Source organism: Trachurus japonicus, chromosome 3, assembly GCF_045865225.1.
Source record: "Trachurus japonicus isolate A0001 chromosome 3, Traja_1.0".
Lineage (NCBI taxonomy): Eukaryota > Metazoa > Chordata > Actinopteri > Carangiformes > Carangidae > Trachurus > Trachurus japonicus.
In genome coordinates, this window is record NC_140909.1 from 32499355 (window position 1) to 32519232 (window position 19878).

A 19878-nucleotide genomic window follows, 5' to 3' on the forward strand; every position below is an offset into this window, starting at 1 on the left:
GCCTCCCAGGATGGAGGGAGATGAAAGTGAAGAAATGCCTCGCTAGTTTCTCCTCTTATGTTTCATTTGCCTCTCTTACCACAGTGCGAAGCTACAACAGATTCATGTTTTTTTTTTTGTTTTTTTTTGTGCTGCTCAGTAGATACTGTGAAAATAAAGGACCTGTCACCTGCAGTGGTGCTGAAGTGCAACAATTTAGAGAGAAGAGGTGCCACTTTGAATCCCTCCCCTGTATAGATTTGTCATTCACTGTGTTTTTTTTTACATTTCTGTTGTTTTGTGGTTTGATGTCGGAGGCATAAGTGTCCGTTCTGTCACACTGCTTCTCGTTAATCTGGTTCTTTCTCTGTCGCTCTCGTTCTCCAGGGGATCAGTCAGATTTGGGCTATAACTCGCTGTCTAAAGAGGAGGTTCGGCGAGGAGACCCCGGCGCCCAGGACGCTGCCCCTGACAAGGACGACAAGAAGGAGAGCGACTGCAGCTCCTGTCAGTAGTCTCTCTGATCCGATCTGATATTTCTCTCTGCTGCACCCTCTAAAAAATGATAACTTGGCAGCCTCGTAGCCACATGGGATTTCCCTTTCCTCTGCCTTGATCTTCCCGTCTCCTCCAGAGATGATTCATTCTTTTTGGTTTCTCATGCACATCAAAGCATTTCAGTCGTGTGTTATCCTTCAGTGGGTTTTTTAACAACAGTATGATTGTTACGAGCAGTGCACATGGTTAAAAACATTTAAAATTGTAATTTATGTGTTTGTTAGTGTCAGAGACGGAGAGCTCCAAAGGAAGTAAAGACTGCCTTCCTCAGCTGGACATGGAGGCCCATTCCTCCTTCAAACCCCGCGGCATCGTCCGCAGCAGCTGTGCGTTCGACGATTCATCCTGTAAACCCAAGTGCTCCGTCAGCACAGGTATGGGGTGCAACCTACATGGAGGAGATGTTTGTATCCACATAGACACTGGGGAGATTCCTAGATAGCTACAGAAAGCTGTAGGTTTATGTAACGAACCTCGGCTTTAATTATGACAGTACCCATGAGCCTCTGCTGTTGTTGCCATGGAGAAGAATCCAGAGGATGATCTAGAATATTCAATTATCTAAAATGGAAGGAAAAAGGAAAAAAAATGCTCCAGTCTGATATTATGAGAACACAGTATTAGTGGTTGTGAACTAAAATTTTGGCAAATTGGCCCATTGCCATAATCCCTACAGTATAGTCATAGCAGTAGGTTCGTTACCTTTAATTGTCGGTGCAAGCTATTTTTAGAACGGCGGAGCAGAGCCGCAAGCTGCTCAGAGCTACGCTACGGAGGCTAATGGGATTTCTTGGTTTTCCTCATCAAACTCATTAAACACACAATCCAACAACTCCAAAACACTCTGGTGGACAAGTTGTGACCTGCATATTCATCACGCTATGAGATAATAACTGAACATTACGAGACAGAGTTGTTTTCAAAGTAAATGCAGAGACTGCTTGCCGAAAACCTGCCCCCGACGGGACCGTGCATCAGCGGTTTTGCATGAATTTGCCTCTAAAACAACTCTGTCTGGTAACGTTCCATTATTATCTCATAGCGTGGTGAATGTGCAGCTCACAACTTGTCCACCAGAGCGTTTTGGAGTTCTTGGATTGTGTATTTGATGGGTTTGATGAGGAAAACCAAGAAATCCCATGACCCTCCGTAGTGTAGCTCTGCAGCTCTGCTCCACCGTTCTAAAAATAGCTTGCACCGATAGTTAAAGGTAAAGAACCTACTGCTATGACTATAGCGATTATGGCAATGGGCCAATTTGCCAAAATGTAGAACTATCCCTTTAAGTCTGATCATGTCATGATGAAAACTCTTCCTCCCTCTCACTCAGGCCACGTGGCAGGTCTCCTCTTCACTTCCTCCCTGGACGAGATTGGCGAGGTCCACGGCAACAGTTTGCTCAAGAGACACAAGAGTGCTCTGGAGGAGGTGGTGGGCAGCGCCAGCAGCGGCCCCGCCCTCGACTGGCAGGGAGTGAGGGGCCGCCGTCTGAGCGGAGACACGGTGGCCAGCAGCGGCAGCGGCACCACCGTCCTCGGCCTGGGCATGAGCCAGGGTGAAACCGACCCAGATAAGATCGCGGGTCACCTGGGCGCAGACGCCAAAATCCTCTCCGGCGTCAACCTCGGTAAGAGCAAGAGGCCTCGTTCTCTGGCTCTGGGCATGTTGGAGGGGGCTGCGGCCAAGACAGGGGCCGCCAGAAGTCTGGATCACAGGGAGGAGGAAGAGGACATGGAGGGACAGGACTCCAGTGACGAGGACAGAAGTAACACGGAGGCCATTTTTGATTTGGAGGACCTGGATTTAGACAAACCCGCCACGGGGCCTGGCGTCAGCTCTCAGAAAAGCAACAAATCTCACAAGAAGCTGGTCGAACGCAGCGCCAGCTACAGCGCCATGAGCACGGTGGCGTCCAGAGGAGGAGCGGTGAAGCGCACAGACATCGAGATGGGCTACGACCCCCTGTCCCTGCTGGCGGCGGAGTCTCAGTCCACGCAGGAAAACGAAGACCAGTACCCGGAGGGGGACGAGGCCAGCACCCCGAGCGCCGGCAGGCACCTGGCCCGGGAGATCGAGCTCTACATGAACCACATGGGCAGCCCGCTGAGCAGCCGCACGCCCAGCCTGGACCTGCAGGACCCGGCCAGCCCCCTCCTCCTCCACCCGTCCTCGCTGTCCGCCCCCCGCAGAGCCAGCCTGCCCCACAGCTCCCCCCTGAGGACCGCCGGAGTGCCGCGCTCCCGCACCTACCACCCGCCCTCGCCCTCCCAGCCCATCTCACGCCAGCGCCTGTGGTCCTCGCCCCCCTGCCGCAGCTCCAGCACCACCCCCAGCCCCAGCCCCCGACCCAGCCCGTACAGAGAGAGGACAGACAGGAGGACGAGCCTCGCGTCGCCTTCACCCTCCTCCTCCTCTTTCGCTCTGGACACGCTGCTCACACCCACACTGGACGTGTTCAAGACCAGCGTGTTCTCTGCGGGGAAGGGTGTGGCAGAGAAGGCCAGCCGCTGGTACTCCCGCCTCGCCACATACACCACTCCCACCAAGGTACAAGGTCCTGTCACTGGTCATATTGTAGGTGAAAGGAGATATCAATATGAAAAATGTGCAACTGCATTAGCAATAATTTAAAAAAAAATAACCTAATGTACAGATGAGTGTTTAGTATGTTTACCCAACAAATGCAGGTTTATATAGTGTTCAAATTGATTTAGTAGCACATGGAAAATAAGTGCAATCCAGCGGCTTTTTAGACCAAGAAACACACACAAAACACAATTTAAAAGCCCAGAGCATTCTCACAAACACCCACAAAATTCTCTGTATCTCACTTGAAGTGTCTACACAGTGTGAAGCACTCATACGATCTGTCGTCCTAGAGTCTGCTGCCATCTTCAGGCCTTCTGAGTGTGTGACAGTATTTTTCTAGCAGAGATCCATTGATTAACTTCATTGGCCATGTTTGCTGTCTGGGTGTTACTGAATATAGTACCAAACACTCAGCAGCAGCATGGAATTTTTATCCTGTCATGTGTAAATCATGATATCAACCCCCTGACCTGTGAGATCTGTGTAAACTTTTCTCTGTAGCTTCTGTTACCTTGATCAAAAGAACAGTTTGTCAATCTGCTGATTTTGACATACTTAAAAAACAAAAACAAAACAAGAACTGTATCTGTCCAGGGTTTTGTGGAAAATATATTCAGATTTAAGTGGGTTGTATGATTGTGGTCAAAATACAGAATGTCATATTTCCTCTAAAACACTTCATGTTGCGTCCATCTACATTTTTTTTAACTGTCTTAATGGTGAGTCAGTGTTGAACTTTTTCTGATGTTGCTGTAAGTGTTGTCAGATTTGCCCTCTGTGCAGTCTGTGACAACACTGACCTGTCTGGTTCTGGTTCCCTGTTCATCCAGGATGGTCACAGCGACCGTTTGAGCGTGTCCTCTCTGGGGATCGGAGATCCAGACTGCACCTCCCTGCTGGATGAGGACGACTGTGGCGTGTTAGAGAGCCATGTGGTCTCACCGCCCAGGAACGGCCCCATCGGCCCCACCGGGCCTCGCAGGAGCCCAAGACGCAGCCCCCTCCGAAGCAGACTGGAGAGCCCCAGCGCGGGTTCCAGCCACGGGAGAATGGCGTCTCTGCTCCCTGGTAAGACAGACCCGTCTCAGTGATGGTGTGAAGGTCTCAGTCCTCAGTCACAGGAGGATGACAGCAGCTGGAGAAACATTATACCAACAGTTTCTCTTGTTAGTTTCTAATATGATTAGATTCCAAAAAAAGATTTCCTCTGTCACCCATTTTCCAAATTATACTGAAATCTGGAGCTTTTCAGCTTCAAATTGTAACATCAAACTGTAACAAAACAAGACAAAAACATTGTTTAATCTTCTCCTTGATTCTTGTCTGAGTTTTGTTTGATGTCCTCATTTTTGGATTTTTCTATTATGAAGATTTAGAGGAGTTTGGTTATTATTTTGTGCATGTCAACGCAGTGTTTTATTCTTTATTGACATACTTTGTCATTGTGTCTTCTGGCAATGAGAGAGATAAACAGATAAACAATGTGATCTGTGGTCTGTTGTGTCAAACCTACTGGCTGCTTTTCTCAGCTCACATGTAGTGATCACTGTTGATGTTTCTGCAGGATGCGCTCTGTCTCCTCCTGGCTTCCCTCTGCCGGACAAGTCGGACCTCGGCTCATCACGCTACACCAGCAACACTAGCATCTTCAACAACTACGCCATGGAGGTTGGTCACATAGCAAGATTAGTAGTAGAAAAGCAGTGTTAGTGATCAGCTCACAGGAGTTGAAGAAGCATTTTTTTAATTTTAAAACATATGTGTGTTGTGCACATAACATACTTTCAGACATGAGGCATCTTTGAAAATAGCAATTTTCATTTAGCATGTGCTGCTGAATCTCACATGTCGACATGGTTTGATTCTTTTCACTTTGCCTCTCTGTATGTGTTTAAAAACAACATTCAGAAGTTTTAGGAATGGTAACTGCTTTGAGTGCTACCCATAAACATTCTCCCATAAATATAATATTTTGTTCACCTTGGTAAAATCAGTGTGTAACATATTTCCGAGGTGTTGCATAAATACAGTATAAAGAATCTGAGGTATAGATGTTATTTAAAGTTTGCCCAGAAACGTATTAAACAGAGCTCTGCCTGTGTGTGTGTTTCCAGCTGCTGATTTCCAGCTGTTCCCGCTGTAAGACGTGTGACTGTCTGGTGTACGACGAGGAGATCATGGCCGGCTGGACAGCAGACGACTCCAACCTGAACACCACCTGCCCCTTCTGTGGGAACCCCTTCCTGCCCTTCCTCAATGTGGAGATCAGGGACATGCGAGGACCCAGCAGGTAGACAATAACACACAAAACCATTTAGAACCTTTTTTCTCAGAGGGATTTTTTTTTCCTAATTATTTTCAAATATTTTTTATACTTTAAAGTATTTATTGTGGTCTTCAGGATTAAGTCCTGTTTCAGCAGTGAGGCTTTGAAACGTAATAAGATTAGAAATAATAAAAAAAACAAGCCAGAAAGATTTTCATTTGTGATATTGTTAACAGGATGTAGTGCTGCAGCATTTTAAATACAGTATATTATAAACATAAACATGCCTCGTGCCATGTCGTAAAATAAACGACAAACACCGTATTGATCTAGATCAGGGGTGTCAAAGTCATTATAGTTCAGGGGCCGCATTCGGCCTAATTTGATCTCAAGAGGGCCGGAACAGTAAAATGATCGCATTTGCATATTAACCTGTAAATAACAAGAACTCCACATTTTTCCCTTTGTACTTTGTGCAAAGTACATTATTAAGGTGTGTACAGTTTATGAGCTATCCTTTTTACAAAAAAATATGAACATTCTGAAATTTAGGGCTGGGCAATATGAACCAAAAGTAATATTGTAATTTTTTTTTTAACTGAATGGCAATATAGGATATACATAGGCCTATAGCCTATTTATACTATTTCCATGATGTAATTATAAGTTTCCACCAATTAGCAGCCAGTAGCGGCTTAATATTTTTGTCAGAGGCAAATCCTTAAAAAGGCTGTCAGTTCTAGGTCAAAACCACATGTGGCAAATGACACAGACAATTGTAGGTATTGGGCTGATATTAAATTGTAGCTATAGGAAAAATACATCTCCCTCTCTCTCTCTCGCTCTCTCACACACACACGCACGCACGCACACACACACACCTGTAGCTGCGCTGTCCCTCTCCTCTCTCTCTGTTCCCCTCCTCTGTTGCTTTGAGCTCCCAGCTGTGCGTGGATACGTAACTACAGGTTATATCTGGCTTATCACCGGGCCAGTTCTGCCCCCAGGCCGGTTCTGCCCCACCAACCCGACCGGACACGCCGGTTCGGATCGAGAATTTGCGCTAATGAGTCCGGCCACGTCGCGCCGGGGCTTCATCAGCAGGTCGGACCGTGTTGGGTTTTAACTTTCAGGCCCAGTGAGATTGGACCGCCTGGCGGGCCGGTCCCGGCCCACGGGCCTTGACTTTGACACCTATGATCTAGATGGTCAGGATGTGAGTGTGATCTCTGCCTCTTTGCTCCTCTCACAGGCTTTTCCTGAAGGGCAGTCCATCTGTGGACGAGGCCATGACCTCATCGTACTCTGCCTCAACAGGTTTGGACACGGGGACGTCCACCTTGTCCACACCCTGTCCCACAACAGCTGTCCCCCCTCCCTTCCCTGTGATTGCTGTCCAGGACACGAATGGAAGGTACCGACTGTCCCACATTACTACATGTTATAATAGTGTGCTGTTCATGCAGGGCAGTTATTAACTTATCAATGATGAAGCAACAGTATCATTAAAACTTTAACCACACAGCCACTGACCAACATCTCAAATTCAAAGAGATTTTTGTTGACAAGCCAAATGCCCTTTTTTCTCTCAATTAGTATCTCGCACACTCACTGTGTGTTTCTAAAATAAATTCAGTTTAATCACGTTCGTTTGTGCCTCGTTGTCAGGTTCTGAATATTGTACTGATGTAGGCAATGGATGAAACACTTTGAAACACAATGTTTGCTGTCAGTGACCATCACAACTTCAGAGCTTTACACAGAAAATATTCATGCACACACACACACACACACACACACACACACACAAACACACAACACACACACACACCTCATCTAGCTCCGATTATAAAAAAAACTTTGTTGCTCTTGTGGTTTATCCTGAAGGATTTTGTTTTTCACGGCTCATCTTCATGCAGCTTTGAAATTGTCTGATCACACACACATACACACGCATGCAGAGCTTTTGAAGTGGAACGCTACAGCCACATACTGCGCATCTGCATTGTAAAAGATGTGTGACGATCTCCAGCACCTGGTCCTATCAAAGCTGTGTGTGTGTGTGTGCGTGTAAAAACCCTCATGAGGTTATGAGGTGTGTGAGCAGCAGCGTATGATTCCCCAAGGCCAAGACATCAGCTGATTTACTGCACTTATTTTACAACTGAACTGATTCTTCATTTATCGATCAGTCGAGTCATTATTTACATCAGAGACATTATTTCCCTGTCTGCCATTTTCTAATTGTATCATCAACTGTGAAGTTGCCCAGTTTGTCAAGTCTGTTTTAACAAGTTACTGATGATCATCTCTCAGTAGTAATGGTTGGGCTGTGTGACAGTGACAGCTGTAATTTGTGCTGTGTCAAAAACCATCAGTAAACCTGCACCTCCTCTTTCCTGTCTTCACACTGACAGCTGTAACAAGCTGGTATGACGGTGGCAGTCGGCCAGTAACCGGAGGGTTGGCGGTTTTCGAATCCCGCTTCATCCTCAGTCACTTTCCTAGTGTCCTTGGACAAGACACCTAACCCACCTTGCCTCGTGTGACTGTGTATAAATGATTGGTGGTGGTCGGACTCGGACGGGCCGGTTGCTGCGCAGTGGCAGCAACACATCTGTCCCCAGGGCAGCTGTAGCTACAGACATACTGTAGCTTACCACCACTGGTATGAATGTATATGAATGAATAATGGCTTGTGTAAAGCACCTTGGTTATCTTGAAAGGCGCTATATAAAACCAATCCATTATTATTATTATTACAGTATGAGTATGTGTGATAATACAATGTGAAAACATCTGCGCCTGCATCAGTTTATGGTGGACTGAGGAAGTGTTAATGGGGTTTATTTATGTGCACAGAGTTTTTGATGATTGATGATTGAGATTTATGTTTTAAACAGCGGCCAGGTTTTGGAGTCCCACTTGTGTGCCCACAAGCAAGTAACAAAAATGACACTACGGTTTCACTCACTTTCCAGAGTGGAAACATTTGTTCATCAGAATTTAAGTACTTTGGAAAAAAAGAATTGAGGTCACTGCTTCTGGTGATTTCTAAACATTGTCACTCAGCAGAGTCGTGCACGTAAACTGACTGTCCTCACTGTCTCTCAGGACTCGATCAACCAGAGCTCAAGGTATCAACATCCCCCCAGAGCGCCGGCAGTCCCCCGGAGCGCCCATGGCCCGCAGCGTCAGCGCCTTCGGTCCTCTGGATGAAGCTCCCCGACCCAGCCGCTGTGTGCCCACATCAGGCAGCCTGCCCAGCCGCCTCAACGAAGCCACGGTCCGTCAACACACATCGCTGATGTTGGAGTGTTTCACTGTTTTGTTCTTGTAGTTCTTGTCAAAATCTCGACAGGTTTCATGTGAAGCCTGACAACACACAGTTTGATACATCAATAGGTACAAAAGGTACAAACCTGTGGGGATTTTGAGTTGGTTTGAAATCCGCCTGTGATGGAGAACTCCAACCACAGTGTAACGTGCTGCCGGGCCTTCCCTCCCTGCCGTATGAAAAATTAATCATAAATTAACATACTCAGAGACTCTGGCTGTGTTTTACAGGGTCTCATCAGCTCAGTTTTGGTTCAGTCACTGCTCTCAACAGGCTTGTTTCAGTAGCAACAGGCAGCTGCTTAAAGGGATAGTTCAACATTTTGGCAAATTGGCCCATTGCCATAATTGCTATAGTCATAGCAGTAGGTTCATTACCTTTAATTGTCGGTGTAAGCTATTTTCAGTACGGCGGAGCGCAGCAGCTGGCTGCTCAGAGCTACGCTATGGAGGCTAACGGAATTTCTTGGTTTCCCTCATTAAACTCATCAAATACAAAATCCCAAAACTCCACAGCGCTTTTGTAGACAAGTTGTGACCTGCACAACCACCACGCTATGAGATAATGACGGAACGATACGAAACGGAGCCGTTTTCGAGGTAAATACATACAAAACCGCTGATGCGCGTTGCGTTCAGGGACAGTTTTTCAGCAAGCAGTCTCCGTATTTACCCTGTATTTACCTCGAAAACGGCTCCGTTTCGTATCGTTCCGTCATTATCTCATAGCGTGGTGATTGTGCAGGTCACAACTTGTCTACAAAAGCGCTGTGGAGTTTTGGGATGTTGAATTTGATGAGTTTAATGAGGGAAACCAAGAAATTCCGTTAGCCTCCATAGCGTAGCTCTGAGCAGCCAGCTGCTGCGCTCCGCCGTACTGAAAATAGCTTACACCTACAATTAAAGGTAACGAACCTACTGCTATGACTATAGCGATTATGGCAATGGGCCAATTTGCCAAAATGTTGAACTATCCCTTTAAACCCTAAAAACCCACTGTTGGGTTTAGAGAATGTAGCATTTAGCAGCTGGAGAGACAAATACTTTATTATATATATATATATATATATATATATATACACACACCGAGCCGATTAAAGGCGATTTTAACCCGCGTCGCTTGCCGCGTCGCTTGCCGAGTCGTTTGACGCGTCGACACGGCTCGGTGCGCCTTTCCCACTGCCACCAAAAGCCGATTGTTAGCGGGTTTAAATGGGTTTTTTGACCAGTGGGGTATTCTCACCCATAAATTCAGAGAGAGAATGACAGATCATCCACCTTCCTTTCTCATTCACTTCACTCATGGCAGTAGGAAATCTAACCTCTATCACTTTTTGTCCCCTCAGGATCCACTGAGCATGGAGTGGCGGCTCCACAACCCCGAGCCGGTGACGGTTCCCTACCTGAGTCCGCTGGTGTTGTGGAAGGAGCTGGAGAGTCTGCTGGAGAACGAGGGCGACCCGGTGATCACAGAGGCCGACATGGTGGACCATCATCCCATCATCTACTGGAACCTGGTCTGGTACTTCAGGCGGCTGGACCTGCCCAGCAACCTGCCCGGTCTCATCCTCACCTCCGAGCACTGCAACAGGGAGTCACAGGTCTGAGAGCAGCACAAAGAAGAGCACATATTGATAATTATTATAACAATATATTACTATATATTAGTGTTTTTCTACACAAGGAGCCGTACTTAATCTCTGGTGTAAAGTCTAAGTCTTTTTGATTACAGTAGCTAAAAACAAAACACATACGTAGAAGTCAAAGTCAACATGAGAAGATGACAGTTTCTTTGTGAAAATCATGGAAGTGAGGCAGCAATTTGGGAAATTCATTCTTTTTTAAATTTTTTAATTTTTATTGTGCAGTACAAGTGACAAACATAAAGCAAACATAAAGACATGACACCGCCGCAACACAGCAGCCAAAAAAAAGTGGTGAATTCATTCATGAATGTAAAACTTTTCAAGAAAAATTATGAGTTCTATTAGAAAATATTCCCTTTAATAGTTTGTGTTGAACATTGAGAAAGCAAAAATAACATTTTACAATAGAGGTGCAATAATATTGTCCATGATACATTTACACATACCTTGCTGTGTATACACTTCCTATACTTCCATCACATTTTCAGTATGACAACCACAGAGGGCACTGCTTAATCAATATCATCTCTCTATTTAAAAAAACAGGGTCAGTTTTAAGCCTGTTGCACCTGTCAATCACACCCAGCAACAATGTCACATCTGTGACTCTGTTCTACTTGCTAAGTGGGCCAGTAGTGAAAAAAATGTTACGCTGGACATTGATCATGTTCACTTCTACATCACTAAAGCAAATTTAAAAGTTAAACCACTGAGAAACACAAATACAAGATTAAATTTAGGTTACATTAAGTGAATCAGAAGGGTTATGTTTAGGTTAGTTTAAACATAGCAGGACTGTCAGATTTGCTCACAGTGTGTCCCTTCCTCTTGGCCTTCGTCAGATTCCTCGTCACTGGATGTCAGAGGACAGCAAACACGTACTGATCCAGATCTTGTGGGACAACCTGAAACTGCACCAGGACCCCATCCAGCCCCTCTACATCCTCTGGAACACATTCAGTAAGTCTCAGTGTCGCTGCACGACCAGTTTAACACCGGCTGCTGCTGAAACATGATGCAGTGGGAAGGTTTTTGAGGAGCAGTGGATTAAAAGTTTAATGATCCTCAAAACAGCGAAGAAAGACAAAAGAAAAACTTAAAAATACTTTGAACATTAGAGTGAATAGTGAGGGGGATACACAAGGCAGGAGTTGACTGAGACTAAGAAAAAAGTGTGAGTGTGAATGTGTGAACTGAAGATACTGTATAGAACTGAGGTTTGTGTTGTCATGTTGTCGTGCGAGAGCTGGAGCTTCTTCCAGCTCTCGCACTGGACCAACAGCAGGAACAGCTCAAGCTGGTCACCACAATCAACGCTTTTCCTATACTATCTATCTACTAGTCCTCACAGGGAATGGATGCAGGAGCATTTTATGCGTGGAAGGAAGGTGATCGAGCCGACTCATTCAGGGATAGTTGGGAGGTTACCAGCTACTATTTCAAGCTAGTTACCAGTTACTGTACCAGCCGGTACTAGTACTAGTATCTAGTAGAAATTCTGCAAACTAAGAATGGAGCTCCACCTTCGTTACTGTGCGTTCACACCAAAAGCACCTCTATTCTGACTGGTTGCTGCCGAACCGTGTCATAGCTAATTACCAATAAAGTTAACTGAGACTCAACTTCTCGTCTGGTGATGCATTTGAAGCTTTGGAAGTGCGGCTAATGCCAGTTGACGCTTTGGTCGCTCAGGCCGCCGGGCTCTCATTGAAAATGAATGACTTGTGGCGTTTTTGAAGCTTTGGAAGCTTTTGGTGTGAACGCACAGTTACTGTAGGATGCTGTGATTATATGGGCAGATCTCTATAGCAACACAACACTTATGGTGCTGACAATGCACAACAATGTTGTGACACATTTTACCTTTAGAAAAAAGCAGTTTCTGTGATTTAGGTATTGCACTTGGCCAGTACTCTCCCCTGTCACCTTCTTTACCTCCTCTGATGATGAGACTCTTTTTCTTTTGCCAGGTAAAGTTTCCACAGCTTATCAGATATTCTACACCATTTCTACTACCTCAGGAACCCTCTGCCCTCCTCTCTCTGTTTTGGTTGCACAGTGACAGGTGCACTTCCTTTGCACTCTAACTTCAGCTTTTGTTTTGTTTTTTTAGGGAGATTTGGCACTTGGTGGCAGAAAGACTTGTACAGTCAAACCCAACACCATTGATGTCATTACTCTGTAGCCGTGACATTGTGCAATCAACACTGACCGCATGATGATCAGTTCAAAAAATCTCTCTTCTTTGTCGTCAGTTTATTGTGTGAAAAACCCTGATCACCGAGTCAGAACAGTGAAAAACGTCAGTGATCATTTCAATGCTTTACCACATAACAGAATCAGTGTGACACCAGAATCTGAGTTGATCCTGAGAACCACTGCACAGTGAATGAGTCGACTCTTGTGCTGATGTGTGTGTGTTGGGCTTTGCTCAGTGTGTCGTCACGGACTGTTTGGTGGAGGCGGTGGGAGGCAGCCGGCTGACCTCTGTGCTAACAGCCTCTGTCTGCTCTCTGTCTTCCAGGGCTTAATTGTACTCTGTTGTTAGAGAGTGAGTGTTCACCTCTGCTGCAGACTCCCTCAGATGAGTCCCGTTGTCTGTTGCTCTCCCCGTCCTGTCTGAGCCCTGCCCCTCTCTCTGTGCTGTGTGTTCTTTGCCTGATGCATCACGGTGTCGTCTGTGGAAAACTCGGCTTCTAGTTGTCGTGGTTTCAGCGTTTGTGCAGTGTGAAGTCTTGTGATGATGTTGGCTCAGGGGTTGTTTTTGTTGTCCGTCTCAAATACAGTCCTGATCTGTATTTGAATGTTGGTTTGCATCTCTCTTGCTGACATGGACATTACAGTTTGTTACATTGCAACTTTATAAGAGGAATGTTGCCGTAGTGCTTAACGGGCTGGGTACTGAACATCAGCCACTTCATGCTGCCAATCCTGAACCGTTATATTTGAATCCAGCTGCAGCAGCAGGAAACATCTGTAGTAATATAAATTATAAATTATATAAATTATTGATATTTGTTGTGTTTCATACAGTATAAATCTGCGTGTATAAAAACACATTTCAGAGTTAGTTGTATTGTAATGAGTGGGACTGACCCACCTAACTGCCATTATTCGAGTGCCTATGCTAATTATCAATAAAGTGGTAAGTGTTAGAAAGTGTCAAAAAATGTTAAGTCAAAAAATCCTCCAAAACATGTAGTGTGTGTCACTGGCTTGCTAATTTTGCTTTAGAAATAAATGAAATTACTCATTTATTTTATCTTTAGAGCAATTTGTAGTTTAATTTACTAATTGTTTCAGTCCTCTTAACATTTTGTTATTTTGTGTGCATCATGTTGGTTTGTGACATTAGAATTATAAATGTCTAATCAAACTTTTCCTAATTTAGTCAATCTAAGCTTAAGCTTGAAGCCTTTAAATCACAACGTGCTGTATCTACTGTAGTTAACTTGTATATTTTTTAAATAATACAAATACTATTTTTAAGATTATTGTTTTTTACTGTATCAGTAAAACTAGTACAAGAAGTTACCCAGCCCCAAGTACTGTGATGATCAACCCATCCTCATTGTGTTTGGTTGTCATACTCCTCTGTATGTCTTAAGCTCTAATATGAGTGTGTGTGTGTTTTGGTAGATGTGGGCTACCCTCTGTCCCGGCCGGTCCCTGAAGAGGAGAGGCCGTTCAGCGAGGAGCTGCTGCAGAGTGTGGTGAAGAGCATCCAGAGGAACGACGTCAGCCGCCCCATGGCTCAGCTGCTGCAGCTGCTGGGTCAGACGCTGGGGGTCAAGAGGCAAAGGTCAGTGTGGACGTGTCATATACGGCTAAATTCATATACGGCTCATTTATACATCCAAAGCTTAAAGTCATCACATGAGGAGAGGGTGTTAACTATTACATCTTATAGAGCATTTATCAAACACTCAACCTGTTGAAAGGCAGCTGCAACAATAAAAAAGAAAATGAGATAGTTATATTGTCCTAAGTGTGACATCAATGGACCCACACATTTCTGACTAAAATGACAGTCAAGTTGTGACATTCACCTACAGCACAGTTAGATCGGATCAGATTATTTATGAAATACATGTTGAATTTTTGAGGAACAGCTGTGAAGGTTGTGTCTCCAGCGTCCATCTATATTGTTAAAATCACAACATGTATGTTATTAACCTGTTTTTAAGATGTTCAGGGTAAATTTCACCATGTCTTGGTTTTGTAAGAGTAAAGACAGTATGAACAAAATAAATCCCTCCTTCATTCAGCCTCACTGTGACTGAACTTCTGTTGTTCTACTCTTTTCTTTCCAGGAGCTTGTACAGAGACATCCTCTTCCTCTCCCTCGTGGCCCTGGGGAAAGATAACATTGATATTGGTGAGTCTTACCGTCTACTGTCAATACAGTCACTGTCACACATCCACAAACCACAAACCACACAATAAACCAGTGCCACTGCACTTTTTCTTTGGTTTGGTTTGGAGTTTTGAAAAAAATATTTGAGGGGCTTCTAAAATATGCAACAGGTAGAATTAACAATAAGCCACTGACAACTGATTCTTTGTAAACAAAATGTTGACATATATTATTTACAGGTTGATATTTTACACACGTGTGTTTTTCCTGGCCTTCTTTTAGCTCCGTTAGTGAACTTGTTTGATCTTTAAATGTCACTTGTTCACTGCTGTGAAACACAACATCAAATCTGCAGAACAGAAAACCAAAGTGATGAACTTAAAGACACTAAAACGCTCAGCTGATGTCTGTTACTGCTCTTATTCACATCTTCGAACTGTCTTTTAGGAAAGCTTTTATTTCTGCTTAAATTGTTATTCTTATTATACCGTAGTGTTGCTGTTTTTTTTTGTTTTCGTCTTACTGTGAAGCACTTTGTGGCCTTGTTAAGAAAAGTGCTAAATAAATAAAAGCATCCTTCTCTTCCCTCAGACGCCTTTGATCGCGAGTACAAGTTGGCGTACGACCGGCTGGTGCCGAGCCTGGTGAAGCTGACCCACAACTGTGACCGTCCTCCCAGCACGGGGGTCATGGAGTGTCGCAGGACGTTCGGAGAGCCTTACCTGTAAACACTGACCTTCACACCGATGTCATGGCTTTAAGATGAGCTCAGGAAACCTGTTGGAAGACTGTGAATGTGCACTAGGTAAACGTTTGGAGAAAACTCTTCAAGGTACAGTCGACTGTGGTCAGCGTCATGTAGCCTGAACAAAGAAACAACTTTTACAGACTCGATCTCAACCAAGTGACGATGGAAACACCACTCACCTTCATAAACATAAACACCACTTCATTCAGTGTTGTTGACTGACACTCACCTGCTTTCTATGGAAATCCTGTGAAAACAATTCAAGCTGTCGACACACAGCGACAGAGGATTTTTTAAATGCAGCATTTATATTGTATAGTCGTACAGTATATGAAGACGAATATTAGCAATATTTTAACTTGAAAGTCTATTTATACAGAGTCGGCTTTATTTATTGTAGTGTTTTATTGTGTCCTGTCGTCACTGAGCGTTTGTCGTCTCGCAATTTAAATCAGGACCTTTACCACCCAGCGGTCCCCTGGAAAACAAGACACACTAGGGAAATAGTGTCTGTGTGTAAATAACCACTAAGTTGGGGCATAAAAAAACAAACATTTAAATTAGAGCTGTAATGATTGATCAGTCCACAGAAACAGATTAATCATATCAATAAATATTCAGACCAAAATAATACACAGTATCGAGGTACTTGGTAGTTAGGGGTTAGAGCACATCCCATGTGGGTGTAGTCTGCTCCAAAACATTGATTGATGGTTCGATTCCTGGCCGAGACGATCTTTATTGCATGTCCTAGTGTCTCTTCACTGTCCAATCAAATAATTACTTACATAAGAACAAATTAAATACTTTTTGGACTGTTGGTCACACAAACCATCCATACTGAATATCATAGTGAGCTCTGATACCAGACAGTAAAAGTAATCAGATTAATCAATAATGAACGTGATCATTAGTTGCAGCTCTAATTTAAACATGTGAAACCACTCTTGAAGCTGCTTTAACGTTTGTCCAGTATCTGAAGTTAAATGTTCTCTGTGCTGCCCCCCCCAACCACTACAACAGTGCTCAACTTCTCACTTCATTTTAATGTAACTTTCTTTTTGTTAATTTAGGTTTCTTTACAAGACCTTTTAAAAAAAAAAAAAACGTTGAATATTTCATCATCGTATGAACAATATTTTTGTTTGTGCCGAGTGGAAACAAAACTAATGTCAGTATTAGTGTTGGGCTGAAGGGACAAACAAACACACACACACACCTGTGGTCATAAGACATAGTTTACATTGATGTCTGCGCTTTCACCTGATGAGGTCACTACAGTATGAACGGTCTGTCCTGAACACATGATCATGGGGTTTTTAAAGGCAGGCCACTCACAGGATGAGAGTTTTGGTCCACATTTGGTCCAAATAATCCTCAAGTGTGTTTTGTCAATATGATTATTTTACTGCTCATCTCAACTACACATCAGTGACATGCTGTCAATACTGTATGTAATGACAGCAAGCAGAGCCAGAAGTGTCACCAATCAGGTGTTACGAGGTCTGGTCGTATTTTTCCAACGCGTGTGTGTGGAAGCCGATAATGTTAAACTCTCATGTCTGTGCTCTCCCATGTTTTTAAAAATGGGTTAAGATTTGAAAATCATCTTGTATGTAGCCAGTCAGAGTTTTAAATCAAAGTCAAATGATCACTTAAAGCTCATTGCTGCATCCTATTACTTTTACTGTTTATCATGCAATTACAAGTCAAGATTTTACCTTTTTTCGCAATTGAAACAGGATACGACGTAACAACACATCAGACAGGATGAGGAGGTTCAGCAACATGCACGTTAGCAGGTCAGGGCTCCAGTTTAGCAGCAGTTCAGCTGAAGCTGTTTGTTCCAGTGCAGCGGCTGTTCCCCCTGCCACATCTGGATGAACTGAGACGCACAACACCTTGGCCTCTTAATGCAGAGGGGAAACCTCATATCTTAGATAAGAGTTCTTACTACTCGCGTGTGTGTGTGTTCATACTTTTGCGACACACACTTTTAAACCAGCCTCTAGTTCTTCAGTCTCACATCTGAATGTTGATGCAGTCACCTGTCGCCTGTGAAGCTGTGGTTTGAAAAACTGTTTATCTTGTAGTTGCGTTTTTGAGATTTTTGCGTATTTTGATGTTTGTTCGTTTTGTTATTTTTTACAAGGAACTATCTGCAGATACACTGTGCAGCAGAGACGCCACAGTTTTAACCCTTAGGTAAATGTATTAAAGTCACACAGCTGCTTTATCTCATCATGTCACAGTCAGGCCATAAAGGGATTCTCGCGCCACAGGAAACACTAATAATGCAGTAACAGTCGTTCTGTTGACGTTTGTCTCTTATCAACACGTTACAGCCACTGACTCTGAGGCAAATCTAACACTAACTGTACGTTCCCATGTCAGTTTACCAACATAATCATAAAAAACGTCTGTCTGATTGTGACATCAGACCAAGATTTTAACACATTTCTCTCACAGTTGTCAACTTTTGTCTCGGACAGCAAAAATCACACATCCACATCATGGACTGACAGGGAGAAAATCATAACTTTTATGTTAAAAATTTGTTTACATATTTGACATGTGAAAATGTGTTGAGAAATGTTTTGGGTTCATAATGTCTCTGTTCACATCTGCACATGTATGTACATCTGCATCTCAAAGCCAACGTTATGTTTTATTTCCATAGTTTTAAAAGAAAAAAAAAAAGATTTGTTGTGGTTTATTTAAAGTTTTACAGACTTGGTGGGGGAAAAAAACTCTGATCAAGTAGATTCTGGATAGAACTGGATTTTGTCAGGATAAAAACTTGTCACCACACGTTTCCTTTTATTTTCGTGTGTACGTAAATCAAACCGACTGATAGACTGACACAGTGGTTGGAGGAGGACCTCGAGTCTTAGCTCGTGAAGGTCTCATGAATGTCAACCATATGTGTGAGTCGTGGCCGAGGAGGAAACGATACTGGAAGAAAGAAAAAAACTCAGCAGTCTGCACTTTGCCCGGAGGAAGTGAATGTTCGTCAGGTACAGGAGAGGACACATCGATTACGATGTCAGCAGCTCCGAGCAGCTGCCATTCATCTGTGGATTTATGTTGTGTTAAAAAAAAGAAAAGAAAAAAAAAGTTGTACACATGAAAAATGATTTTGCATAATCTGGGCCATGTAAATTTTAACTCGCCCTTTGTAGAAATCACATTTTATAACAGATAATTCACACGTGCTAAGGTCCTTTTAGATGTGGTGAAGGTTCTGTACAGCGACCAGATCTACAGGACGGATTAACTGTAAATAAAATCACTTACACTCTCTTTTGTGGCTTCTTGTTGTTTTTTGAAGCAAGGTTTTTATTCCTTTGTTTTTGCTTCCAACAAATTACTGCAGTTGTTTTGATGGTCAACAGTTGATTGAATCAATTGATTAGAAATGCTGCCAAAGAAGAGCTAAAGATTGAAAACAAAGGTGTTAACAAATGAAGACTGAAACTATTTTCAAACTGTTTATCCAAAATAAGACGTGTTCACATCAAGAATACACACTGTGTTTTAGTGAGAAATGGAAACTTCACTTTTGGTCACAAACTCCACAGGAGCCTTCATGTTGACTGAGAGCCAGTATGCTATGGTTAGTATGCTGACATCAGCACATGGCCATGCTAACTGTGTTGTGGTAGCAGCATTACCATTGACCTCATACACCATCTTGTAAATGTGAACATCCAACGCTACATCCATGTACTGTAAACATGCTGAAGTTTGCATTTGGCTTGAAACACACAGACAAAATAGTGTAGTACAGCCCTCACAGAACAGGTGATACTAAGCTAATTGGTAAAATGCTAGTTAGTCATAGTTAAATTATTATTATTATATTTTACATTTTTCCTGCTGCATGCATATTATACATAGACAATGATGGGCAATTGGGCACAGACGGGTAGAAGCAGGGCCATTGTATAGGGGAGAAAGGTCATGATAATTCCAGGGGCCCAGCACCCAGTAAGGCCCACAAAAAACCCCAGTAGTCTAATCTTAATGACTGAATTATTCTGCATAAGACCCTGACTAATACTAATGCTGCATTAGCATCAAAACAAAGTTAATAAAACATAACGCATACGTAGTCTAAGAAAAAAAAGTGGAAAAGTCAGGGGGCAGGTGCCCGCTTTAGTATTCTTTCAGGGGGCCCAGAATTCCTAGCAACGGCCCTGGGTAGAAGGCGCTTTGCCTGCACAGTTTACTTTATTTAAGGTTTTTAATTTTGTTCCTCTCTCATTTGTTGGCCTGGTGGCATCTTTTTCTTCTTCTAAGTGTTAAGGTTGTTTTGTGTCTTTATTATCTTTTTTCTCATCTACAAGATTTATATCAGTTTATAAATTTCAAATGAGAAATATCTACAGTGGCTCTG

The 19878-nt window shown here is 43.4% G+C and overlaps 1 protein-coding gene across 7 annotated transcripts in view; it reads left to right on the top strand.

Annotated features, from left to right (window-relative positions):
- LOC146990229 (C-myc promoter-binding protein-like) overlaps positions 1-15603 on the top strand; it is a 73535-nt gene extending 57932 nt beyond the window's left edge. For all 7 annotated transcript variants that reach the window (XM_085770842.1, XM_085770805.1, XM_085770834.1 and 4 more), the window contains 13 exons: positions 367-486; positions 762-911; positions 1868-3084; positions 3957-4194; positions 4691-4794; positions 5241-5416; positions 6645-6806; positions 8507-8678; positions 10075-10329; positions 11217-11334; positions 14014-14176; positions 14688-14752; positions 15323-15603. In XM_085770842.1, the coding sequence (XP_085626968.1) occupies positions 367-486; positions 762-911; positions 1868-3084; positions 3957-4194; positions 4691-4794; positions 5241-5416; positions 6645-6806; positions 8507-8678; positions 10075-10329; positions 11217-11334; positions 14014-14176; positions 14688-14752; positions 15323-15459 (3077 nt within the window). In that variant the 3' untranslated portion in view covers positions 15460-15603. The remainder of the gene's footprint in view (positions 1-366; positions 487-761; positions 912-1867; positions 3085-3956; positions 4195-4690; positions 4795-5240; positions 5417-6644; positions 6807-8506; positions 8679-10074; positions 10330-11216; positions 11335-14013; positions 14177-14687; positions 14753-15322) is intronic.
- The last annotated feature ends 4275 nt before the right edge of the window (positions 15604-19878 follow it).